At 46.2% G+C, this 26,261-nt stretch overlaps 1 protein-coding gene across 3 annotated transcripts; it reads left to right on the plus strand.

Moving 5' to 3' along the window:
* The first annotated feature begins 1,455 nt into the window (after nt 1-1,455).
* METRNL (meteorin like, glial cell differentiation regulator) lies at nt 1,456-26,261 on the plus strand. 3 transcript variants are annotated; one of them, XM_076353778.1, is made up of 5 exons: nt 1,456-1,734; nt 7,689-8,077; nt 20,720-20,848; nt 24,632-24,691; nt 25,424-26,261. In XM_076353778.1, exons 1-5 carry the CDS (start codon nt 1,622-1,624, stop codon nt 25,738-25,740), a joined length of 1,008 nt encoding a protein of 335 aa, XP_076209893.1. In that variant the 5' UTR covers nt 1,456-1,621; the 3' UTR covers nt 25,741-26,261. The 3 variants fall into 3 exon arrangements, with proteins under 3 accessions (XP_076209893.1, XP_076209894.1, XP_076209895.1); XM_076353780.1 differs by having other exon boundaries at nt 1,464-1,531; XM_076353779.1 differs by lacking the exon at nt 20,720-20,848 and having other exon boundaries at nt 1,457-1,734.

The raw sequence follows: 26,261 nt of genomic DNA on the forward strand, positions 1-26,261 counted from the left end.
GCATGCTAATTACATGTTTACATGCATTGCATCATTTGACATAATTACTGCAATTATGTTAATACTTCATAATCAACAGAACAGTACCTGTAATTTACCAAACAAAAACGACATGAAAAGCTAAACCCACAAATGGAAGGGGATACACTGCAAAGGATTTAATCCTCGGTGCAGAAGCAGGCAGGAAGCACTCAGAACTGGAATATCCTGGTTTAGCCATCGGATCCTCCCAGACAGCACCGGGGCACTTCGCAAGGTGTTTTAAAAGGTACTAGTGAGGGTAACACACCAAACTGCATACAGGGTGTAAATGTTTAATGCTCATCCATGAACTCTCACCTAGAAAAATCTGTGCAGTGCCCTTAACAAAGCTGCGTGACAGACACTTGAAAGAACAACAGGAGACTAAGAAAGTCAGTGATCTGGAAATACTTTAACCTCTCTCCTATCTGTGGATGTACAGTATCAATCTCGACCCCCTTGTTGCTTTTTTGAAAGAAGTATGTGGCGCCTGGCATATCGGAGCACAGTCTGTGTGCAGCTGCATTCCCCCCCCATCCATCTCCCCCCCCCCAACCCCCCCATTTATCTTGGCCTGGGTAGTTTGTTTTTTGGGCTGATTTACCCCCTGCGCTTCCCTCACATCCTGGGAGGCATTTCGTTGCTTCTAGTTTCTCGCAGAATGGTCTCTGCCACTAAGGGTTAAGTATCCAAAGTCAACTATGGGATAAACAGGGGCATTAAACAAGACAAGGAGTTATCCGGAGTGGTCATTAAGTGCTGGAGAGTTTTACAAATAAGATGGAGTTCCAAGTGCTTCCCGGTAAGTGAAGACACAAGAAGGTTGTGGTAAAATTATCCGCCTCCATCCACTCAGGAACCGTGCCCAGGTGGAGATGATCCTGCTGTGGGCAGAGTAACCCGCCGCAGCGAGGTGCACTGCTGGCACCCCGCTTTGCCCGGGGACAGGCAGCAGGTCACTGCTGGCACCCGCGGATTCCCCCAGCGCACAAGGAGCGGCCCAGCGACTTTCCCGGCCAAACGAAACCCCTTGCTCCCACCGGGCTCTCCGGGCATCACCCCTTCCCTGCGCACCCCCGGCAGGCCCGGGGACAGCCCGAGGCAGGGGACCGGGGAGGGCAGGAGCGGGCACCTTGCAGCGGCAGGAGGGCTCACGCCCCAGGCCGGGGCACCTGCAAGGGAGCCGGGGAGGCAGCGGCGGCGTCCCGCACCGGCCGAGCCGAGCCGAGCCGAGCCGTGCCGTGCCCGCGGGGCAGCGGCGGTTCGCGATCCGGCGCCGCGTTTTGCTCGCGCAGCAAGTGCCGCCCCCCCCCGGAGGAAGGAGGGAGGGAGGGGAGGGGGGGAAGGAGGAGCCGGCCCTTTGCGGGCGGCTCGGGGAGGCAGGGCCGCTCCCCGCCCCTCAGCTGGGAGCCCGCAGCGAGCTGGTGCAAACTTCAGAGGCAGAGCCGGAGCGGCGCAGCGCGGAGCCGGGCATGGGGTAGCCGCTCCGCCCTGCTGCGCTCCCCACCATGTAGGCGAGCCCCCGGGCGCTGCGCGCATCGCTCCGCGCCGCCTGCACCGCATTCGCACCGGGCCGGGGGGTCGCGGCGGGGGGGGGACCATGCGGAGCGCCCCGGCCGCCGGGCTCCTGCCGCTGCTCCTGTGGCTGCGGCTGCTGCTGGGCGGCGGCGCCGCGGCTCAATACTCCAGCGACCTGTGCAACTGGAAGGGGAGGTGAGGCGAGACCCCCGCCGGGGGGGGGGGGGCGAAACGGGAGCTGCCACCTCCATCCCCGCCCCGTCGGGGGAGGAAGTTTGTGCCGAAAACAAAAGGGAGAGCTCTCCCGCTGCGGAGCGGCGCAGGGCGCTGCGATGCCCGGCCGGGGCTCGGGGAAGGGGGGCGGCCCAAGGCGGAGAGCCGGGGCTGCGGGGAGGCTCTGCCTCCCTCCACTGCGGGGAGCCGGCCCCTCTCGGCGGGCTCGCCGCGAAGAGGCGCGGGGCAGCGGCCCCCGGAGCGGGGAGGGATGGAGGGGCCAGGGCGGGCTGGGCTCCCCTCTGCCCGGCAGCGCGGCTCGGTGGGCTGGGAGGAGGAGGAGGAGGAGGGCGGCGAGGGCGGTGCCGTGTCTGCCGCGGAGAAGTTTCTCTCCACGACCATCTTCTCGCGGCCCCCAGCGCTCCGCGGGGCCGGGCAGGCTCCGGCCGCGCCGCGCTCGGGACAGCCCCGGGTATCTCCCCCGGCTTCTCCCGCCGCCGCGGCCCGCTGGGACCGGCCCCGGGATGCGGTGCACCTGCGGAGCGCTCCCGCCGCAGCGAGGGCGTCCCTCCCCGGCTCTGGCGCTGGGCGCCCGGCCCTGCCCGGCTCTCCCCCTCCGCGCACGGCCCGGCACTCGGCCGCACCGCTGTAGCGCAGCCCCTGGTGTCGCTCCCTGCTCCCGGGAAGTTATCCCGCACTCCGTCCCGCGGAGATGGTGGTGGTGAGCCCTGGGAGCAGGGGCTGGCACGGCGGCCTCGCTCCTGATTTATTCTAATTGCGCTGGTTGTGAGAGCTCTCCAGTTCTCAAGTGTTTATCTCCCAAATTATCTTTCCTTTAATTGCTTGTAGTAAGTTTAACGTATGTGGTTGGGTCTGTGACCTCCTCCACTGTTCATAGTTTTAGAAAGCAACTCAGCTAACAGGCAAGTGTTGCTGGCTCAGGCTTTCTGTACTTTTCTGTACTCGGAGAGCAAAATGTTTTGACTCTAATATTCTGCTCAAATCTGACTTTCTTCAAAACAAAAGTTTGGCCAGCTTGTATCAGTAGGGTATTTTGGACTAGGGAGAATTCAAAGTGGGGAAACAGCTGAATTGATTTTCAACATAATAATTTCTTATCTGTTACTGCCTGAAACATGCAGATGCTTGGTATTTACTTTTTTCTGAACATTTTTTGACTCTTGACGATTGATGCATAGTTAATCTCAGTGAATCCACTTGAAGGCGAGTCTGTTTGATAGGGACCAGACCTGTTAGTTCTGTGGCAAACTCCTCATTGTATCATTTTGCTTTACCAACCTCCCCCCCACCCCCAAGCTGTACCTGCTTTCATCCCTAAGCATCCTAGCTGCCTGTACTTACCTGGACCTTACCGCATGGTATCGCAGCGTGATTTTTAAAAGAACGATGACAAACCCCTGTAATCTTGTCCTGTTTGGTTCTTATTTTTGTCCTGTTTTCTTAGAGCAAGCAGTGGCCACCCGTGTCACCTGAGCAGGGCTGGAATAAGCAACGCCTTGAGTATCAACTAAGGGGGTGATGCTTTGGGGGGGGGGGGGGGGGGGGCAAAAGTGAAATATCATTTCCTGTAGCTGAGTTTGGGGTGAACTGGTGATGCAAGCTTGGACTCACTCGCTGGTTGTTGCTCTGGTGAGCCAAAGTGGTGACAGCTCCGCGATGATGCCGTTGGAGGCACAGGGAAGGAAGAGCTGCCTTCTTCCACACACACAGTTCAGTTTGGATGGTTTCACTTGTGTGAGAGAGTCCCAGAGTCCAGGTGGACAGGAGTCTCGGGAGGGGATAAAGTAAACCAGGCTGACTTTGGCCTTGCTGGTAGCAAACAGGTGTCGTCAGAAATGCTGGCAGTCCTAAGGCTGTTAAATATAATCTGCTTTGTCCTAAAAGGCTAGCAGTTAAGGAGGAAAGAAAGGTAATTTGATGTACCAGTAAATACCATCTAATTAAATATTTCAGTGTGGATACTAATGGCTATATGGGTCAGAAAGGATTTTCTTATGTGGAATATAATGTTTTGAAGTCATGTGATGTTTTTTACCTTAACTAGCTGTTTGAAAAACCTATGAACTTGAATGCCAAAATGTAGTCTTTCTTCCCACAGTGAAGTTCTAGGTTGTCTTGTGCTGACAGATTTGAGAGTCTAGTCATCTCCTACAGTAAACCTGAAGGTGTTTTCTCACCTTTATATACATGTCTATATTAAAAGCAACAATCTTAGAAGTAGAATATTTGGGATATGATTCCCCCCCCCCCCCCCCCCCCCCCCCATTAGCTTGTGGAAAAGTGACGAGCTTATATCACTGAGTAGTATGAAGAGCTTCACTAGGATTCCTAGGGGTTTCCCTCACGCTTCCAGGGAAATCTGATGCAATGCACAGCTTGACACCTGCAATTTAAGTGCACGCAATAAGCCATAGCAGCATCTTAATAAATAGCTTGGCAGAGAGCTTCTAGGAAAGCTCTGTCCAGAAGAAAGCAGAAACTTCACTACAGTCTGTGTCTGGTTATTACTTTTGCTGTAACTTCAGGTTTTTGTACTGCAATGACCTCTCGATGCTTTGGGCAAAAGTGCTTCAGTGACATGCTAAGAATACGCTGGCCTGGTGTTCTTGACTGTACGCTGTAGGAGCGAGAATTCAGCTCTGATGTGGCTGCTTATGTCCATCGGTCTTGCCCTCTGCACCGGTGGATGCTCTGGGGAAGTCTCAATGCTTTCTAGCTGGTCGTCCTTAATTACATACCCCAAATTAGGAGCGAAAGTCCCCTATGTACGCTGAGGGGTGCTAGGAGGACACGGGTACTTCTAGGGCTCTTCAGAGCATCTGTAATAGAATAAATAAAGTAAGTAGCTTAAGTAGATAGTGTGAATATTCCTCCTGCTCTCTTTTTCTTTAAATAACACCTGTTGCATGTTGCAGCATAACAGCTTACTGCACCGATACTGTGATAGATCTTTCAGGGCAGACAGAGGGGGATGGCTGAAACCAGAAAGGGAGAAGAGCGAGGAGACAAATGCAGTGATTCAGGATGTCCTCATGGATTGGTATGAGGAAGTAGTACTTGTAGAAGTAAGTCCTAATAAACAGAACAGATTTGAAGGGGAGGATGGATGGCTCATCCATCACTGTAACCAGGAAACAGCTGCCCTATCTCCTTGCCATATACTTAAAAAAAACCAAAACAAAACCAAAACTCAAATAAGCTTGGGGAAAAAAAAAAAGGCTCTTGGACCTCCATTGTTTTGTGGACATCGTGTGCGTGATGACTGGCTAGTGAGAACTAAACATGACGTTAAACAATCTCTCAATGTGGTGACATGTCACTTTGACAGAAAGCAAAGCGACAGGTTTTACTGGATGATGGTGGTTGCTCTTAAGTAATGTGAGCAAGTATTTTGAAATCTGCTTAACTTTTGAGTCATCCTTTATTATAAGGCTTAATGCGTACAGGTACTTGTGCTTGATGTATCTGTCTAATGGCATCACTCTTGCCTGTGGGATATAATTGGCTTTCAGAAGATAATTTCAGAGTCCACCCTGTTTTTTGTTTGAACAGCATGAGTGTTTGAACAAAATGAATGTTAAGGCTTTTTTCTGTGGCAGAAATTCACTGCCTCAGTGTTGTTGGGATCACTTGCAACAGCAGTTTCACTGCATGAGTTCAGAGTTTTGCCCCTGGTATCTTCCTTCTGTTTAAGGACTCAGGCTTCAGGGTGGAATTTGCCAGTATAAGTCCTGCAAAACCTCTGCAGTTTGTTTTGATGTCTTAAGGAGGAACAAGTGATGTGTGAGTGTAGTTTTTTGCCCCTTTGCTGAGGGAAAAGCTTTACACTCTTTCATTTTACTTATTCACTGCTTGCACATAAACAGACTTCTGTGTTTTCTGTTGAGTGGCATCATGTGCATGCTGTGGTGAAAACTGATTTTGTGGACCAGATGTGGATTTACAGTCAACTTGAAATATCCCATTGCAAGTTAAGTTTCCTGAATGCGTTAAGTACTACTGAATTTGAGGGCAAGAGACTAAAGGTCAAAAACTTGTCCCTCTTTTCTCCTCATCTGCGTTCTTGATGTGGCTTTCAAGATTATTCAAAAGCACATGTTTGCAGGCACTATTGTTATTAAATATGACTTTTTTTTTCCTGAGCTTCCTCATGTAACCTCTATCAAGTGGGTCACGCTGACGCTCACAATAATGAGTCACGTCAACAGTAAATGCAAACCATATGGCTTTTTTTTCCCTTCTTTTACCCATGGCTTCTTATTACTTTCTAAATGCTGACTTGAATTTAAACCCTGTTCAGCACCTGAATATATCTTTGGGATGGGGAACTGTATATTTGGAGGTTTCTGTTGAGAAACCAGAGCTTGTTACTTGCACTGTGCTAAAATATGTTCTTTGCCACAGATTACACAGGTCTGTGTAACCTCAGACAAGTCATTTAATACTTCTAATTTTTTTCCCCTGTCTTGGTTCATCTGCCTGCAAGTGGGAGTGTTGTGAAGCTTTTCTAAAGTACTGCAAAGCAGACCCATGAGCTGTGTTGAAGGGTCTCATTTTGGGTGGTGCTCTACAGGCACAGAATAAAAGATGCTTATGTTTGGGAACTAGGTACGCAAAGCGTAGGAGGAGAAACAAGCTTGGTGGTGAAGTGATTTGCTCATACTCGCATAATAGGTTTGTGACAGGAGAGGGAGTGGGACCAAAGGATTTTTGCCTAATGGCCCAAATACTGTAACCAATAAACCAGGCTTCCCACAACTTTTTCTTTTGACTGGAGTGCCTACAGCATGCAGTGTCATATTAGTGCTTTGAGTCACTCTGGGTAAAGAACCTGTGGGGTTGGTCCAGCATCAGTGATAGGCAGCAAGGGTTGTTTAGAACTGTCCTCAGTTTAGGCTGTGGGCAAGCAAGTCCTTGGGGTTTGCTAGTCATCCTGCTTAAGCACGGCAGTTTGCTCTCCTTTCACTAGCAATTGGCCCTGGGATCCCCGTGTTGCTCTCCTGTCCCATCTCTGTGGTCACCAGCTCTTGAAATGGCTGTTGGGGTGTTAATTTTTTGCCATGGTGTTGGGTAAGGACGCAGGACCAGCGGTGGCCCTATGCCCCAGTGGTAGTAACTGGCCCACATGTTCTCTTTTCTGCTGAACACCCGTAGCTGTGTGTCTGCTCGTAGCCCATCGGAGCTGGGCAGTACAGCGATAAGCTAAGCTTAAACCCTCATACTGGGGAGAAGTGGGGGAACATGGTACACATACCGAAGAAAGCAAGCATAGTTCAATGCTTCCCCAGCTATGACTGGAGAGCGTAGTGTCTTCTCTCCCTACCTCTCAATTTGGAGGTTGGGGCTGCCCAGCTGCAGCAGAGGGTATCACTAGCACCCAGAACATCCCTTTGCTCCAGTTCACAGGGTGAGCTTGGCATCCCTCCCAGTTTCAGATCCACTGGGAATATAGACTTGGAAGGGGAACAAAGTACTCGGCAAAAGGTGGAGTCTGGTCTGCAAGGCTGGAGAACGTGCTGGTTTAAGCCACCAGGAAGGGAGCTCGAGCGTACGTGTTTTACTTAGTATGCGCCAAGTCATTTGCCACAGCTCAGCTGATGGGCAGTAACTGAGGCGGTAGTAATTTAATAGCTTTTGATCACGTGCTTATATCCTATTTAATTTTGAAGTCAATTACTAGTGGTTTGACTTCTTCTTTTGGGAGATGATTTAAAATTGTCCCATTACATTAAGGTTGCGGTCTTGCAAGAGACAAGCGCTTCTGACTGCTGCTGAGCTGGATGGGCTCAGCATATGCTCAACACTGTCATAGATTTCCTGCGTTTGTTGATGTGGGTCTTTGAAGGTTTGAGGTTATGACAGTCAGGTTACTAGCTCTGTCATTTCTCTAACTTTCTCTTTCTTTCTTCCCCCAGTGGCTTAACTCACGAGTCTCACAAGAAGGATGTTGAACAGGTCTACCTCCGCTGTTCTGAAGGGTCAATAGAGTGGATGTATCCCACGGGAGCACTCATAGTCAACCTGCGACCCAATACTTCACCTGCCTCTTACAAACATTTGACTGTTTGCATAAAGCCCTTCAAGGACTCTGCAGGAGCAAATATTTATTTGGAAAAAACTGGAGAACTGAAACTCTTGGTCCGAGATGGAGATCGCAGCCCCAGTAAAGTATATTGCTTTGGCTATGATCAGGGGGGCCTGTTTATTGAGGCCACTCCTCAGCAGGACATTAGCAGGAAGATTACAGGCTTCCAGTACGAATTGATGAACAAGGGGATAGCATCTGATTTGCACACAGTTTCTGGTGAGTTCTGGGATATTGGTCATATTTTCACGTGCTGTGTTGGATGCATAACAGATGGCAGAGTGAGTGAGTGGGAAAGTGGTTGGGTCTGAATTTCATGTGCTTTTAAGGACATGTTTTATAAACAGGCTATTGCGGAAGAATTGATTTTTTTCTGTGTTTTTTGTGTTGTTGTTATTGTTTTTTGGAAGCTGGTAGCATAGGCTGAATTCCAAATGATTTGTTAAGGACTACATTGTGAACGATTCTCCCCTTGCAGGCGTGGGGTGAATCACAGGAGCTGGCTTTACCGTGCAGTGAACTCTAGTGTGAACTGGGCTTCTGAGCCTTGCTGTAACAGTTTTCTAACTACTTTTTTACTCAGTTTTTAAGACCCCGCTGCATGTTTTGAATAATAAACATTTAAACAAGGAGGAACTCCTTTTCCGTGGTGTGTTTTTTTTTTTCCCTCTGCAACTACTGCTACTTGCTGACCTAATTATTGCCTTTTTTTTTTTTTTAAACAAGGAAAATGGTGTGTTTCTTCCTCAGCTCTGCCTGTTACAATCTCTTGAGCATTACTGTGCCATGGCAGAGCTCTTCAACAGCGTGACAATACTTTTACAGTGCCGGTGTTGTCTTCTCTCTCAACCATTATGGAAAGCAAATTTTGTAGGGAGGAGTTTTACACCAACGAAAAACTTGTAGGAAGGGGGAGTGGACAAACTGAGCGAGCTTACAAGCCTGTAAAGTCTGATACTAAATAGCAAGCTAAATACCAGTTGGGAACAATAGCTCTAGGTGTAACCTAATTATGCTAATCAATTAGACAGTTTGAGATGAAGAATAACTAGCATTTGTGGAGGATGGGGGGGGGGGGGAAGGGGAAATTCTCTTTAGATAGGCGGTATCTCGTTCCTGCATCTCCTCCCTTCAGAATTGCCTCTAGCTTTTATCCCCAAAACCAAGGAGGGGAGATTTCCAGAATAGCCTGAGGAATAGCAGATCTAGGGTAGTTTGTCCCAAATGACTGGGGAGGTTTCAAGGTTTAGGTATTTTAAGCGGGGAGGCCATGGTGGCAACCAGATTTCTCTTGAAATGGTAGGGAGCAAAGGCAGCCCCGCAGCAGGGAAGAGTCCTCACAGCACACTTGAGATGACTCGGCCCAGGGTAAAACCCGATGTAAAGTGAGCCTAAGATGCCGTACGTAGGCTGTCTAGATTCTGCGGTAGTGATGCCACATGCTTTGCCCGAGATGCTACTTGATAAGCGGTGGTGTGGCTAATTAAACTGCAGCTGTATTTTCTAGGCATTGCATCCCTTGTCCTTTTTTGGGATGAGTGACTGCAGAACTTGAGCCCCAACCTCTCCCCTCCCCTGGTGTCCTTCCACAACAGGCCTCTGGATTTATATGTTTGTGTATTTGTGCATACTTGCCGCCCTGCTAGCGTATAGATGTTGGCACACCAATTCAGATGTGGCTTTTTTTTTTTTTGTACAGGTCTTAGCTGGACTGAGATGAACAGTTCTTAACTCAGCAAGACGGTAGTTGGCTGGGGGCTAATGCAGTAACCCCAAGAACTGATAGATGGCGTGTTTGCCATTAAAACAAAAAAACTATAATCACAAATATTCCAATATTTAAGTTGCCTTCTTTGCTCTTGCCGTGTATGCAACTTGTAGCTTAACATCGAGGGTTCTGCATTTTAAGAAGACTTCTCTGCTTCTACGTTTTACAAGTTGCTGCAAAAGAAGTAGGGTATTTGCTGCAGAGCTGTTTTCCCAGTAAGATAATTGCTGCAAAGATGAATATGCTGTGCAGAATGTTAGCTATGTAGTAAAATTCCATTGCAGAAGACATTAAATACATTGTTTAATCAGTTATTTGGAGAATGTTCCCAGATTCAGTGCTGCTTTCTTTGACAGGCTGGGAGGATGGAGCCACAGGCAGGCTAGTGATAAGTCACTTATACTTACCAAGAAAAGTCCTATGCTTCCCCCCCCCCCCCCCCCCCCCAAAAAAGTTGAAATTGCTTTTGCATATAGTGAAATAATATGCGAGAAATACTGCTTATTGCTGCTGGTTTTAGTTTACACATAGATACAGTTTCTCCCGAAGTTTGCTAAAATCAAGAGGATTCGCTGCTGGCATACTTAACATCACAAGCCGGCACAAACTACTGTGTTTTTAGAACTAATTGCTCTTCATTCCACATAAAATCTTGGAGATTTTTAAAGCTGATGGGAGTTTTCTTCAGAGGCTTTCAGAAGTCAAACTGAGGACTGAATCCAATTACAGCCTTCCTCTTTGATAGGCATATTAAATCACTTTTTCTGTGACTGCTGTATTTTCAGCTGTAAATAGACACTGGTTGAATTTCAGTGCTGTCTTACAAAACAATGTGGTAGGCTATCTGCTTCACGCTCCAAGTGTCTTGTTTGGACAGAAGCAGCTCTTTAATAGTTCATCAGCAGAGCCTTCAGGGCAAACTAGAGATCTCTATTGTATTTTAAATTATTTCTCTTGCCTGTTTTTGGATCCCCAGACTCTGGGGAGGGGCGGCGGGGGGTGAAAACACGATGAAAATGCCATACATGACTCTTTCCACTACTCAGTCAGATGAGCACTTTTATTCTCCTATAAATATCTATATGTCTGGGGAAACTGCCAAATAGCTGCCTTGTGAGGCTTCTATAGAGCAATATATTTGGGGCTCTTTGCAGTTCGTGGACCTCCTTTCTTCTGGAGCTGCTTCTAGTTTTTCTGTGAAACCTCCAAGTGAATGCCCTTTGCTGAGCTGCTCATTTGGAGAGGAAGTTTACAATCAGTTGACTGAAATCACTGGTGGCTTCTTCATTGGAGAGGAGGCTCAAGCCAGAGGCAAGTGCTGACCTTAAGGAGCTGAAAACTGGATTTAAGGTTCTGCATTTCTTTCCAAGCATACTTCTGTCCCTTGGTTACAAACGTGGCTTACAGTGTTTTGGCTGTTGCACACTGGAAAAACGAGCCTGCTCATCTCTTAGTTGCAGTTTGACCGCGTTCAGCAGAGCTGGCAGTACGTGTGAAGAGCTGACAAAGACGTGAGATGCTGTTGCAGATGGGGGCTGAGATGTGCTGGCAGAGCTGGGCAGAGGAGGCTTGCGCACTTCCTGGTCTTGCTTAACGCTGCAGCGCTTCATCTGATGGCAAAGGACAGAAAATCACAAATACTGCATTATTTTCTTGTGACTGCAGAGTGGGGGAGATGACTATCATAAAAGACCCAGGTGTGGGGCTCAGCAATCCAGCCTTTTCCTTGTGCAATAACTACTTGCTAACAACTTCTCTCGACTCTACTAAACAGTGTGTTTGTTTCCTGGTGATAATTCTTGTACTCTGCCCTTGAGTTTACTCTTTCTTCCTAACCTGGCATCCCAGCTCTGATTAAAGAGTATGTGTCATCTGTTTAATACTTTAATGATCTGTTGTGTCCTCAGAGTCCTGACATTGCAGGGTGCATCAACAAATCAGCAATGCTTGGCAGGGTGCCTGTGGTTTAATTATAAAACCTCAAGTTTTATTAGTTTACAGTCATTCTTTCCCACTTAATCAGAGTCTTAGCAAATAATTCAGTAGAAAACATAGACAGGTTCTGAATTGGCCTTGCCCTTTTCTCGGGAAGGTTGAATGACACAGTGCAGTCTTAAAATTTTCCAGATTTTGGGGGTTTAACCCTTTTCTTGTCTCTGAGTCTGCCTTATCACATTCTTTTAAGGCTTCCCCAACTGTAGGAAGTATTTGTAGTATACGGATAGGTTTTAATTCAGATTGCTGAAATTTGGTGTGGGATGGTTTTTACTGTGATGGTAACCAGCAAAAAAGTGCATTTCTGGGGGTTTGTAGTTTCTTAAGCTGGGAAGAGGAGTGAAGGCAAGCATGCTACAGCTCTTGTCACCATTTTATGTGAGTAGTCCCTAAGAAGGGTGAACTTGACAATTCACGCATCTTGATGGGTGCATTCTCCTCTTGATACCCAAAGTGATGGGTGACTGAAAGTGCTTTTGATTTCAGATTAGGTTTTGGATTGGAGCCCTATATAATTCCCATCCACACCGATGGTCTGTTAACTTCAGCTCCTGCTTGCAGTAAGGCTCTGAAGCCTTGGTGTTTGCCCAGCTAAAGAACTGAGGCACTGTGACATTTTGGCCCGAGGCCATTTGAGAAGCAGCAGAACTTGTTTAGGTTGTTGAATTCAGTTGATTCTAATCTTTTCTGCTTGTGCTGGAAGAAAATACTGTGGGTCTCTGCTATACTGCCTATACTGGCAAGTAGATGGAGGTTTTGGCAAAAGTGTTGTTTGGCTATGTAGTTCCTAGAAGTTTTCTGAAGGTGATGACCCACATGAGCTTCTCAGCTGTAGTGGAGCGTGTGCCTGGTCTAGGTCTGCCTTGCACCGCAGCAAGCTGCTTGGATTAAATTCCTATGAAAAGTGTGAAGGTCCCTTGATAGTCATTTGCTTTTTAAGTTCTTCAGCTCCTGCTCAACTGGTCTGAAACAAGAATCTGTAGGTTTGACCAAACGTTTTGGAGAGGAAGGTCAATCCTCCCCCCCCCGACCTTTATTTTGTTACCTAAAGTCTGTTTCAGGAGCGTCACATCCAAACTCTGGATCCAGCTTTATGTAAGGTGTGTAGTTTGCTTTTCCCATTGCACACTCATCGGGATGTCTGTAATTTGATTGTTAGAGCTCAGGAGGTAAATTGAAAGCCCTTTCATTACCCACCCGCTTTTGTGTAGTAAAGAAGTCAAACTTTAACAAAAATGTCCCTTTATCTTGATGGCATCTACCGACTTAGTGCAGGTTCTAGTAACTGTTTTATATGTTTTCTTTATTAATGCTGGGTACCTGGCTGAGAATATTAATAGATAGGAGGTACAGCACTCTAGGTATCTGAAAAACAAGGCAAAACTGGATAAATCCAGTTAACTAATTAAGAACAGTATTCAGCTATTTCCTGTATGCTGTTAATTCACTGGCCTGAGAAAACAGATTGGAAATTAAGAAAGCTCATAAGTATTTGGGCTCTGCCAGTGTTTCTACTAAGAAATGGCTTTTTGAAGCACCCCTCTTAACTTTTGATCTTTGATGCAGTTTGGGACTGGCAGAGGTGGGGCACCAGTCTGCCATATCTCTGCATGTACTCTCCCAGAGTGCTGTTGTCATTGCAGCTCGTAGGCTCCTAATCTCATGCTTTCCTCTAGTTGCTCCCAAATACCCAATTTTTTTTCCTTTCTTGGAGGCTGAACGCGCTGCTAAGCTTTGTAGCCTGAAGCAGCAGATGCGCTGGTGTATTTTTCACTTCTTGCCGGAGTGGAAACATTCTGGCTTTTTGTCCCAGAGGCCGGTGAGCAGGAAGCTGCGGCTGCCCGCCCTCTGCCAAGGTATTCGCAATATGGAAATTGTGGCTGGTCCTTGTTGTGCTCGTTGCCGCCGTTAGCAGAAGAGGTGATGGAAAGAGGCACTTGGCACACTTAAATTGAAAGTCCCTGCGACCTTTATGCTTAGCACAGGTTCTGCTTGAGTCATTGTGGCCATCCGAGATGTTGGCACCGTGCTATGTGGCAGGGGTGGGAGCACCGCTGTGTGCTGCAGGGTTGGCAGGGGTGTATATTCCAATACTCCCCATGAGATGAGAAAAATGGCTTGCTTTGTCTTCCCCCCCAGTTTTCTGCACAGGATAAAACTCTCACACCTCTTGGGGTTAAGCTGTGCTAGGGGGAAAAAGCAAATCTGAGTGTGGTCTGGTTTGATTTGCACAGAACAACAGAATTGATATCATACTCCTCCCACCAGGATTTGCTGGTGAAATGCATAACGAGCAGCAAAGCAAAGTCAAGGGATCTGTTCTATAAATCTGAGTATACGTTGTCGGGGTGGCACGTAAGGTAGGCTCACTGGCACAGCTAAAGGTTTGCTGACGTTTTATATGCTTTTTCGTTCTCTAAAAGGTCAGCAACTAGTTTTAAGAGAAAACCACCAGAAAACAGCCTTTAACGCAGTTGTTCAAAATACACTTCAATTATTTGCCTTATAAGGGACCATTTTGACACTCCTGCTCTAGGATACATTATTTTCTGAATAGTTTTTTGTGTGCTCACCCTCCTTGCAGAAAGGTCTTCCGTAGTAACTTTCATGTCTTTTCCCATAGTAAACAATGATACAAAACTAGACACAAACTAACTTTTTATGAAAGAGTAAACAGCATTCCCTAACTGTATATGTATTTGAAAAAGCACATTTTAAGCTAGTTTTTGAGAGCATATCACTGAACTGGGTGTCATGGGTCAACATCTAAATTAGTCAGGCTGGCTGCTGTATAACAGAGCCTGGAGTGGGATTAATTTTGAGGAGCTAGAAACCTGCTCCAATTATTCATGTGCCTAAAGTGGTCAGATTTGCAGGGAATGATTGACTGGGGGGAGAGTTTGAGAGCAAAGGCTTTGGGTTTCTTCCTGTGTGAAATGATTTCAAAGTGCAGTTCTGATGCTTGAGGAACACATATGCTCTTCTATGTTCCTAAATGGAGCAAGGGTGACTTTTTCGGGATCTGAGCCTCAATAAGGTCAAAAATGTTGAACTGAGAAGTCTTCACCTAAAAAAAACCCCAAAATTGGAGGGATGCCCTAATTTAATCTCTCCTTCCCCCAAGAAAATGAGCTTGACAGCAGTCTCCTCTGGCTCTGCTTGTCCTTTGATGTTGCCAGGACAGGAGTTGGTTTTGCAGTGGGCAGAGGAGGTGACAATGGAGCTGCAATGATAAATACACAGCTGCAGGGGAGAGGGGGTAAGAAAATAGCTTATTTTTGCTAGACTGGCCATGAATGCCGTTAGCTTACTTCTCAACTCAGTGGGCAGTCAAAACCAATAAGCAGTCAGGTGTATTGTCCGGGCAGCTGGGGCTCTGCTTTGCTCTGACCTTTATGTACTGCGGAAGATAGTCCCACAAACAGATTTGCAATCCAACAGAGTTGCTTGGCAGTCTTTAATAATGCTCTGTGCTTGCTCTGCAAAACTGTTTAGTTTGCTAATTCCTGAGGCTGTAGTTAAAGAAAGGATGGGAGGGCGGGGGAACCGCATTCCTCTTCCCGCCCCCCACCTTCCCTGAGGAATAAGAAACTTACTGAAACATGGGGCAAATTTTTCCTGTGTTAGGTCCTTGATTTGCACGACAGAAAATCTCTTTCACCTTAATGTGCTGTAGAAGCCAGAAAATACACACCGTAATATTGCACGGATACTTGGAAGCTACGCTGGACCCAAAGCTGTGATATGTTAAATCTGACCTTGGGAGGCTTAATACTGGGTCAAAAAAGCTGCCGCCAGCTTTGATCCAGCATTAACTTCTGCTGCTGATTCAAATTTATGGAAGGATTTTTTTTGTGTGTGTGGGTTGTATGGGTACCTCCTCGGGTATCTTTCTGCACCGCTCTGACTCCTATGTGGGATTTGGGCATTGACTCCTGCAACAGACATAAACTCTGGTGTTTGCCTGTGTCCTTTCTGGATTGAAGCCCTGCTGCTGGGAGACTTGTAGTGATCATTAGTGCTGGGATATGCACATGGAGCCTGGCCTGGCTTTCCATTGCCTTAACTCCCCCAGGATCGTTCCTGTTTGTATAGGATGCACCTCTGCCCCAACAGAACTGTTAGTAGCTTTACACCAACTTCATCTATGTGTAAGTGGATGTGAGAAATTTAGGGGGGAAAAAAAAAAAGGAAAAAGTCCGGGTTTATGTAGCACTGGCGAATGATCTTAATATGACAAAGAAACGTGTGCTGATAAGTAAGAAAAGCTGTATATATCTTAAAGCTTTTCCTGTTACAAATGGAAAACCTTTAGTAACTTTTTTTGGGGTTAACTGAACAATGTTATAACATTGAACATCTCACTGCGTGAGATATAGCCCTTTCACAGTCCCCGCAAGAATAGGCTGATCAAATAAATGTGGTTTTAAAATGAAAATTGGCCTTGTTCCTTCAGAGCTCTCCCACATACCAAAAAGAATTTGATTTCTAGAAACAGGAAGGAGAAGGACCTGTGTGGATGTGAGTACACATATGCTACTTTTTTTTTTCCTTATTCTTTTTTTTTTTTTTTTTTTTTAAGACTCACTTAATCTTTGATCTGTCATTACTCCACTCTCAGGGTTTAACTTTAACCAGCCACTTGTTACTTAATTCTATTCCCCTGCTCCATAGAGGCCATTAATGGAGCGGACTGAAGAGGAGGGTTGTGGGAGGGAGGGAAGGCTTTGCGTTCCTGGCAGGTATCCAGCCTGGTAGTAGGTGCTGGCTCCAGCCTCTCCTATAGCCCTGGCAGGGGCAGAGGGAAGCTCTGGCACCGGAGCCATGCGCCTGGCTGCACAGCTTCCCCAGGGCACGGGGGTAAAAACCACTTTACTTTTTCATTTTCTGCCTTGCAAGCACTGCATGACATCTCAGCTGAGTGTTTTGTTAGCTATCGGAGACAAAACCAAACAAGACATCAAAACTTTTTTATATGTTTTCCTAGATCTGGTTAGTGGGTGCTTTTACAAGGCTTTGGAATGACATTTTCTTTAGAAGAAAAAAGAAATATTTTCTGAGTGAACTTTAAAGGGGATGAGCCAAGCCCTAAATCTTTGTGGGTTTTGAGTCAGTAGAAATATTTGCTGTGGTCCTGTGCTGCTGGGCGGTAGATGGGCAGCGTGGAGATGCGATGCTGCAGCTTGCCTGTGCTGGCGGGCTCTCGTGGGGCAGCCAGGAGAAAGGTCCTGCCCCAGCCCTTCTTCAGCTGCAAGGTCGGAGGAGACCAAAGGAGTCCCTCAACTGTCTGGAGGCACCTCTGACTTCCAGCAACTCGGCCATCCTCACGCCTGCCCAGCGCTTCCCATTCCTAATTCTCCTTGGGCAGCAGCGGTAGGTTCGAGGAAGGAGAGATGTATTTTCTGTGAGATAAACAAATAGATACATATTTTTATGGCTTTATATTGGTGTCTTGTACACATACAGTGGGAGGAATTCCCAGCAGTGACCTTGCTGCCTGCTTTCCTCTTTAATTGCAGTTAGGAAGGGAGAGAGAGAAAGCAAAGAAATGGCAGATGATTACAAATGCTGCTTGCACAGAAATGTGGACTAGCACAGTTGCAGAGACACTTCTTGTTTGCTGGTCTCTCTCTTTTCCGCTGCAATTCAGACAGAAGGAATGTAACTGAAAATTTGATCTGCTGAGTAGGGCTTTTTGGACATGATACGTTGCAGGCTTGACTGCAACTGAGGATTTTTATAGTGCTGGTGATGCAACGGGTAAGTGCAGGAGCTCAGCTGGGAGTTGGCACTGATCCTGTTACCATTACGTCGCTGCCCACCCCAGCACTAAGGTTTTGCCACGGCAGTGTGGGAGCCCAAAGCCCAGCACTGTTCTTTGAACGCTGCCCTGGGATCAAGAGGGTGGAGAGGGTCGGGGTAGTGATGGAGACTGAGCTGTGCCTGTTGGCCGCATACAGCAGGAGGGGAGGCAGGGAAGGAAGGGAGACGGTGTTTGGGACAGGCATTATTTTTTCCTGATGGAGCAATAAGCAGCCCAGAGGAGGTGGGACAGAAAGAAGTGTCTTGAAGATTTGACACTTCTCAGAATTTCTCCTGGGTTGATGCAACTCGCGCATGGGCCTGGAGGTGGAGTTTAATAGTGTCTAATGCTGCTTGAATAAAAACTGCTCTGTGGTTTTTTTCATTCCTTTTTAAAAAATTTTTAAACAAATGGCTGTTTGTGTTTCTAGCTGACCTTTCAGCTCGTTTGTTAGAATGGGTGCTGCGTCTTGGAACAGCAAAAAGGCATTGACTCTGCAATCCCAGAGGATCCTTACGTGCTCTGTAGCTGCTGAGCCAAGTTTCATTTTGAAAGCTGTTGCAAATGGAGCTTGCCTAGTACCAAATCTCTTCCTCACACTGTTTACATAAATAGACTTCTTTGGTACTTAAGGACTTTAATACCCTCTTGGAAGACATTTCTGTGAAAAGATAAATTTCTGGTTTATGGTCTCTTGTCTTAACGTTTCTCAGAACACAAAGGTCATCACATCTCTAATGGTGAGGTTTACAATATGCTTTTTTTATTCTTTCTTTGCAGGAAGGAAGTGGTATTAACTCAATTCTCTTGGCACAATCCATGCCACAGCATATGAAAGTCTGCATTTCATTAAACTTATTTGCAGGTTTAAATTGTTCTTGGCCAGTGTCTATATTTTCCAAGTTACTTCTGGAAACTTGTACATATGTGCAAGTTGAACTGAATGTTAGAAACGAGCTAAGGCAAGGAACTGGAGTTGACACTTTCTTCTCTGAAGAGGTAAAATCGCCAATATTCCTGCTTCACATAAAGAAGTCAGGGGAGGATGTCCATTGCAGCATCATGATTTTGGTCCAGCTGCTGAATCACCATTTTGTCCTGTACCAAATCTTGGCTGTGTTTTGGCTGTAGAAGGGAGTCTTTGAGTTTTGCGTCTTTGCTCATGATCCTTGTTCTGAGCTGCTTTTTCTGCTCAGCACAGGGACTCAGATTAACTTTCTAGCAAATATGGGGATGAATTCTTCTGCCTTCAGAAAAGCACTAAACTCTCTCAGTATGTTATTCACTGCATTAACCTTCTGTTCATCGAAGAAGCACAATCCTTTCAGATCCCGTGTCCGAGGCTTGTTGAGCCAAGGGACTGGGAGTAGCGCAAGTCCAGCTCTCATGTTTGCTCCCTGACTTGGTGTTTTCCTACTGACATGCTGGAAAAAGTGCAGTGCTTGCAGAAAGCTGTGTAATCCTATCCCATCCGAAGACAGGAAAACCTTGTAAAACAAAAGAGTGATGAGAGAGCTCCTCTGTGTGTTGTGACTGGGTGTCAGTAACTTCCAGCCCAGCTGCGGAGATGCTCTGTGTCATCTGGCCACGTTTTCCCTCTCTGCATGGCTGCAGGTATTATGTTAAATGCAGGTGTGCTGGATGCAGCTCTGCTGGCCTGAGCTCCCAGCTAGCATGTTCACTTTAAATTTGAGATGCACTGACGTGCAGATGCATTGATGTAGTTTAGGTGGTGTTTCACTGTGGGGGTTGTGAGTGTTTTGAGGTGGAATGTTATTTTGGCTTGCTCAGGAAGAGCTTTCTGAGGTGGTGAGGAAAGTTGAAAGTATATCTAGAAAGGAGATGACTAGTCAAAGCCTGGTAAACCAAAGTGGTTGTCAAATTCTTGTCTACCTCCACTGCAAAGTAGCAGGTCTTTTTATTTGGGATATGAGCTGTGAGAGGTTTGTTTCATGGCAGAAGTGTTGCCTCTTCAGAGAGGAAGCCTAGGCAAACTTAGGAAGAAATAACTACAAGGATTTATTCTACTTTTTAATTAGTTAAAGCAGGATCATGACAAGATTTTTTTTTTTTTCTTTCCTTGCTCATATGATGTTTGCGCTTAAACTCTTGTCTCCCAACTAAATCACTGATCCAGTAATCAGTTGAGACATAGTCATTTCCGCTTAGGACTCAGAAAAATGACTGAGAAATGCACCATCATTGGAGAAACCACATCTCTATTTTTATAATCTGCTCTCGGAAGTCTGTACTCTGTGTTTCCAGGAAGGAGACTCATCCTATGATGCCCTTTCCCGTACGGCTGCAATTACAGAGCTGCCAGCAAGAATTTGAAGGGTGTGGGTGGGTTTTTTTTGTTCCATATGAGCTAATGCTGATGTCAGGCTGAGCGCTTTCATCCAGGAGACGGGTTTGCTGTGGCCCCACACTGGTACGGGTTGAGGTGCTGCAGTACAGGCTGGCTTAGCTTAAATTAACCTGGTCTGCGACAAGACCCATTTGAATGTCCTCTGCTGAGCATGCAAGAGAAAAGACTACTTGTTTTAATCAAAAGATTTAAACCTAGAACTAATAGAAAATAATGCTCCAGCCCTGCCTGGGCCTCCTCAGTAGTTTTTGATACTTAAAAGGTCTGATTGCTCTTCAAAGGATTGCTCAGAAGTACTAACGTGCGGGTGATGTATGCCACGGAAACTGGAAGCGCAGATAAACCAGCTCTATGTTTCCCTCCCCCACCATCCACACCTCTACCACACTGCACGCGTATACAAACTTCTTAATAAAACCAAAGGGTGTTCCTCGGTAAAGCGGTTTTCTGCAATTACTTTGTGTTAAACATTTTCACTTCTGCTTAAAGGGTGTCTCTCTTCCTGCGCGTGCTGCTGGAGCAGTGATGTATGTTCAGCAGAGCCTACCCAGAGACGTAGGGTGGATGGAGAAGGTCTTTTGGGCTCAGTAAGTGGAGCTTTGGGACAGTGTGTAGAGACCTGCAGCCTGGTTCGTCTAGTCTTCTTGATAGCTATGAGGTTGTGGAGCGTGTTGAGAAAATTCAGGACAGACAGAGGAGACTTCTTACTTATGGGTTGGAAGCTGGTTTTGGGGTAAAGTAAGGTCAGTCAGACCCATGGGTGGCTGTTGAAACAAATGTTTCAGAAGAAAATCAGGCCCGTTCATGTGGTTTCTGCAACGCCTGCAGCCAGAGCCAGCATGTCTCACTTTGAATGTGTCCTGCAGGGAGCTGTCATCCTAAACCATGACGATGGCCCTTCAAATAACCCCCATCTCCTATTTTCAGAGGATAGAATGGTAGAAATGTCGCAAACCAAAGGAGGAAGGACTGGAGTTGTGTGTGCTGAGAGAGGACGGCAACACCTTCCACAGCTCTCGAGGCAGAGGAGACTCACGCTGAACTGCAGCGCTAAAGGTGCAGTTAAACCCATCCCCGCTATTGGAGGAGATCCTTTCTAGACAGCTCAACTCCCTGGTGCTGGCTGAGCTGGGGACCTTTTGGAGCTCATGGCATCTCCTCAGGGCCCGTCACTCTCTCTTTCTGAGCGTTTCTGCCTCCCCGCGGAGAGGACCAGCAACGTGTTTGACAAAGCTGTTGGCCAACAAGTGCAGTCTATTGTTAGTATCGCCACATCCTCCTCGGTAACATCAGGTTCAGAGGGCAAATCGCTCAAAGCAGCTGGGACATGACTGCTGGCTTGTGAGGAATGATGTAATTACATCTCCCTCTGCGGGGAGGTGAATAGAGAGGCCTTTGGAGGCACTGGACTGCGGGGTGGAGGGAGAGGGCTGCCTCAGGTTACTTCAGGTCAGGATACTGTCAAAATCCATCAAAGGCATTCCCAGGAGAATCGGCAGCCGATGTGCACAATGCAGGCTTTATGCCACCGGCGGTGGAGTTGAGTTATAGGCATATGGGCTTTAGAGGGCTTCAATAAAACGTTGCTTTTCTCTTTTTTTTTTTTTTTTTTTTTTCTTCCCCACCCTTCCCCTGCTGCTGTATGAATTAAGGCTCTTTGGCTTATCGAGTTTAAAGGAATTAGAGCAGCTGATGTTGATGATGTTGTTGTTGCAAGGTCATGGACTTGCTTTTGGATGCGAGAACCTGGGCAGCCCTTGAGACATCCCCAGGGAGTCGGACATCCGGCAAACACAGCCGTCTTGTTTAGTAACTGGTCCCGTATCCCCAGAAAATGAACATCTTCACCTGCTGTGCATGAGCAAAGTGCTCTTTTTGGTTTTCTTTTTTTAGTTATAAGGTTGCTTCCCGTTTTAGCCTGAGGTGTGTGTCTCGTTTTGGCCTACTGATGGAGGAAAACACCTGCTGCCTGATCCCAGGGTGAATAAGTGCTGAACTGCAGCTAAAATCACTAACTTGCGGAATAAACACACAGATTCCTTAATGGCTGTGATTCAAAAGAAAGTGTAGGCACTGCCGCCTCCTAAGGATTTTGTTTCTTTTATGAGACTGTGTAGGAATGAAGCTTTGGTTGTAGCGAGTGAATGTTATTTGCTTTTTAATGGTCCATTTACCTCGGCAGTAAGCCTTCACGACTCGCTTTCCATCTGTGCTTGCATACCTTGTTTTTGCCCCTTGCAAGATATATTTGATACTCTGTGAATGCAGATGTGGGAGTTGTTCCACAGAAGAGGATTTCTGTGCTTCATATGTCTGGTATTGCAGTGATGGGTGGTGGTAAATGGTTGTTAAATAAGCTTGCATGCCACCAAACTGCTGTGAGTCAGCATGGGTCTGAAGTAGGTTTTAGGTAATGGTCTAGTGTGAGCAATGCTGAGCACTTTTAATTTCCTTTTGCATTTAAAAAGGATGCAGGATTTTGCCTAGAGTCCACAATTAAAATGATTTGGTTCCGTGTATACATGGAGATTTGTTCATTTGATTTATTATAGTGTCAGTCTATTTAAATGGAAGCAACCACTTTTAAAGTATTTTGGTTTTCATCTTTAATGCTATTGCTTGTGTTGCACTCCTTTTGAGAACAAAAATGGCTTAGTCATTTTGGTTTTTTCAGTTTTCCATTGGGGTTGGACAAACTACAGAGATGTCTGGTCTAAACCAAGACTGTTTTCACTCAGACTTAAAAAGGCCAAGATGCCTTTTTATTATTAGATCTTTGCAGAACAAAATATCTGAAATCCAGTGTCTGAAATCCAGCTGTGGATTTTGAGGATGTCCATCAGCTGTGCTTTGTTTTAGAGCTTCTGTCCATGTGAAAATGCTGTAGGATTCGCGCAGGTTTGCAGGTTCCCTCCATTTGGTTGATCTAACTCAGGTCCTGATTTGGGCAGAGGGGGAGGCTGGGGAAGAGGGGCATTTGCCCTGGATGAATTTGATAGGTGCCATGAATGAAACAACTCCATAGTAGGATGTTACATGACTAATATAATTTTCCCTGTCAGATGAAACTTGGATGTTTGGTCTAGCCACTAATCAAAATCTCTTGAGTCTAAAAATTAAAATATCTTTAGACTGAATTTATTATAGTACTCCCAATTATGTCCAGGCTTTGGCTGGCTCTGTATTTCTCATGATATTAAACGGTTTCCAAACTTTTCCAAAAAAGAGAGCTGAAATGGTATGTGGGGGAAAGAAGGGCAGTGAAGGCTGACTTGTTTCTAAAGGCCCTGGAGCCATTCAGACTTGACTAAATAGAAATGCCCGATTGATCCAGATGCTTTAACAAAACTATTTTGCCTATTCCTTGCCTCTTCTTTTGGAGCTTTTTAACCTTCTTGAATTATTCCTTCAAATATCCCTGCCCAGAAATGTGCATTTTACATTCTCTTTAATCCTATTAAACAGCGTGTTACACTGTGTATTAATCATCTGACTGGAGCAAATCTGGTGGATTTGGTTCAATAATCCTTCTTTCTGGATCACTGCGTTTCTGGGACCTTGGAAAAAATAAGAGATTTGCCGTGTCTTACGTTAAAGAATGGCTTGTGCTGTCTAACAGAGGAAGGCTAATAGCTGAGTGTCATAGGCACCAGCTACACGTTGTTTAGACTAGTTTAAATCTACTACTTAGTGCAATGGATAAACTTCTCCGGGAAGCGGGCAGGGGTGAGAGGAAGGGTGTGACTATTTGGTAATCTGGTAACTAAGTGTTTTCAGATGTTGAGGTTCAAAACCTAAATTTTTTGGGGGTGGGGAGAAGTGGGGTAGCTTCAGCTTGGGGTTTGATCGTGGACTGCGTGATGAAATAAGCTGTAGTTCCAATGCTTCGCCTCGTCTCCAGCGTGAGCCCTGCTTTGCTGTAGTCTTTGCCTGTACTAATCCAGGCAGAGCAGCACGCTTGATGGGTTTTCATTTTTCTGACTGATGTGTAAGTGCCGCTTCAAGATGACATCAAGTGAAAGACATGGGCTCTGATCCTTGGGCCGCCAGTGGACAGACTTAATTAGCATCGCTGGGCAGGGCAGACCCTGACAGTAAAGCAAATTCCTGAACTCAACAGGGTAGTACAGAAACATCTGTACTGCAACTACAGTACCTTCTCAGAAATATCTGGCTGAGTACAAAGAGGGGCCACATTCTTGCATTGATTAGATTAGTGCAGATATCCAAACGTTTCCAGCAGTACAGGAAATGGTCTTGTGCTGCTTGAGCTCTAACAGATACGGCCTCGAGTTTCCGCTTTGCCTCGACGCCCTCAAACACATGCGCCGGGGTTTTTTTCCTCCCCTCTTTGCCTCCCCCACTCTCTAACCTCCTGGATCTTTGATGTGGTGATAGACTAAATGGCTTGTGAAATAGCCCAACAACGCTTGATAGAAATTGTAAGAAAGAAGCTTTGCCATCAGAGTTTAAAAGGCACATGATCTTCAAAGCCTTTTCGGGAGCTTTGAATTTACAGCAGAGCATGCTGCAAATGCACCCAGTATCAAAACATATTTTGCATAAGCACAGCGAGTGTGTGGGGTGTTTGCTAGATAATATATCCCAGCAGGAGCGTTAAAGAGATCCATATTCCTACTTAAGTACAAAAAACTCATGGGGGTTAGGGTTAGCCTCCATTTCTTGTAGCATTATTGATGCCTGACAGGTCTTTGGACCACTTGTCCCCGTGTCGTATGTGTGTGTGCATGTGTGTGTCCCATTTTTGGTTAATTTAAATACTGGTTTATTTATTTACCATCGTCTAGTCCTTTGCTAATTCTGGCCCTTTCTCTCCAGCTCCCTGCCGACCATGCAGTGACACAGAGGTCCTCTTGGCTGTCTGCACTAGTGATTTTGGTGAGTTGCTGCTTCCCCGCTCCCTTCTCCCCCGGGTGGCTCACTTGAATGTGACATCCATAAACACTGATGGACATCTACTTACGTTTGGCAACTTCCACCAGCACTAAATGCGGTCTAAAGGGCCTGTGTGTATGGGAGAGGGAGGAGGACGTGGTGTGAAGGACCTCAAAACCGTGTGCCCAGCTGGCACTTCCCCAGGGTGGACAGAGAATGACCCAGCGACCACAATGGAAGTAAAAGTTCAAAGACTTGGGTGCATCTAGGAGAGGCCTTTACTTGCTGCCCTAAAATGGACTGTTGATGAAAGACCAAAAGTTTGAATAATTCTCCGTGCTTCCCTTTTTAAAGGGGAAATTAATATTAGCTGGTATCTGTAATGGCTGAAGAACAGAAAGTATGTTGTCAGGGAGCATTAAGCATGTATCTTGTTGTTAGAACTCTCTATCATGATTGATGATATTTTTCTGATGTAATTATTTTTGTGCTTAAATTTAGTATGTGGGTGCCCTTTGCTGGACAGGTTACAAATATAAACTGTAACAAATACAAATACATGCTGGAGGTTACTGATGTAAACTTCACTCTAAAAATAACAAAGGACCAAAACTGGGGCTGCTGTAGTGAAATCAGTTTCCCTTGAACGGCCTGGTTGCATGGGGCTGAGTTTGGAGCCGGGTCTTCCAGAGGGGTTTTGGGTAACTCTTCCTTACGTCCTTTTTCTGTTTCCAGTGATCAGAGGCTCCATTCAAGATGTAACGAATCAGGCAGAAGAGCAAGAATCCATAATTCATGTCGGTGTCAACAAACTGTACAGGCAGAAGAGCAAAGTCTTTCAGCTCACGGGGGAGAGTGGGAACTGGCGAGGACAAATAAAGACCCTCCTGGAGTGTGGGGTGAAACCAGGAGACGGAGACTTCCTTTTCACAGGACGCATGCACTTTGGGGAGGCCAGGTTAGGCTGTGCCCCTCGTTTTAAAGACTTCCAAAGGATGTACAAAGAGGCAAAAGACAAAGGGCTAAACCCATGCGAAATTGGCCCCGATTGAAATCCCCTGTTTGGCTGAAGATCGCTTTTAGCGTTTGGCCGGGAGTATTTCCTGGCCGCGGTGAAAATTCTGAACAAAACAGTAACTGAGAGCATGGACAGATCTCGAGTGCAGGCTGAGGCCTCGCAGGACACGTCTGCAGCCTGCGGTGCTGTTAGACTAATGGAAGCAACAGAGGTACGAGCTCAGAAGGCTGCCAAGCAAGCAAGGCTGGATTTTTAACCAATCTTGTCCTTATGAATTAAGTTATTATATTTTTCTAGTGACTTCCTTAGGAGAACAAGAAAGAAAACTCCCATGTCTTAATAAAAAACCCAAATGAAAGCCAACATGCCTTTGTATCTTTTTAATACTAATTTTTAAAAATGTCTTAAGCTGATGTAGCATTTGGTATGGCGTATTCTGTATAAATGGCCGAGAATGTGATAGAGCACAGTAAAACATCTTAACATTGATGCTTTGTAAAAAGCTTGGTGTACAATTCAAAGTTGTTTCATATGACAGAAATTTATGGAGCCAAA

The sequence above is a fragment of the Aptenodytes patagonicus genome, chromosome 16 (genome assembly GCF_965638725.1).
Source record: "Aptenodytes patagonicus chromosome 16, bAptPat1.pri.cur, whole genome shotgun sequence".
Lineage (NCBI taxonomy): Eukaryota > Metazoa > Chordata > Aves > Sphenisciformes > Spheniscidae > Aptenodytes > Aptenodytes patagonicus.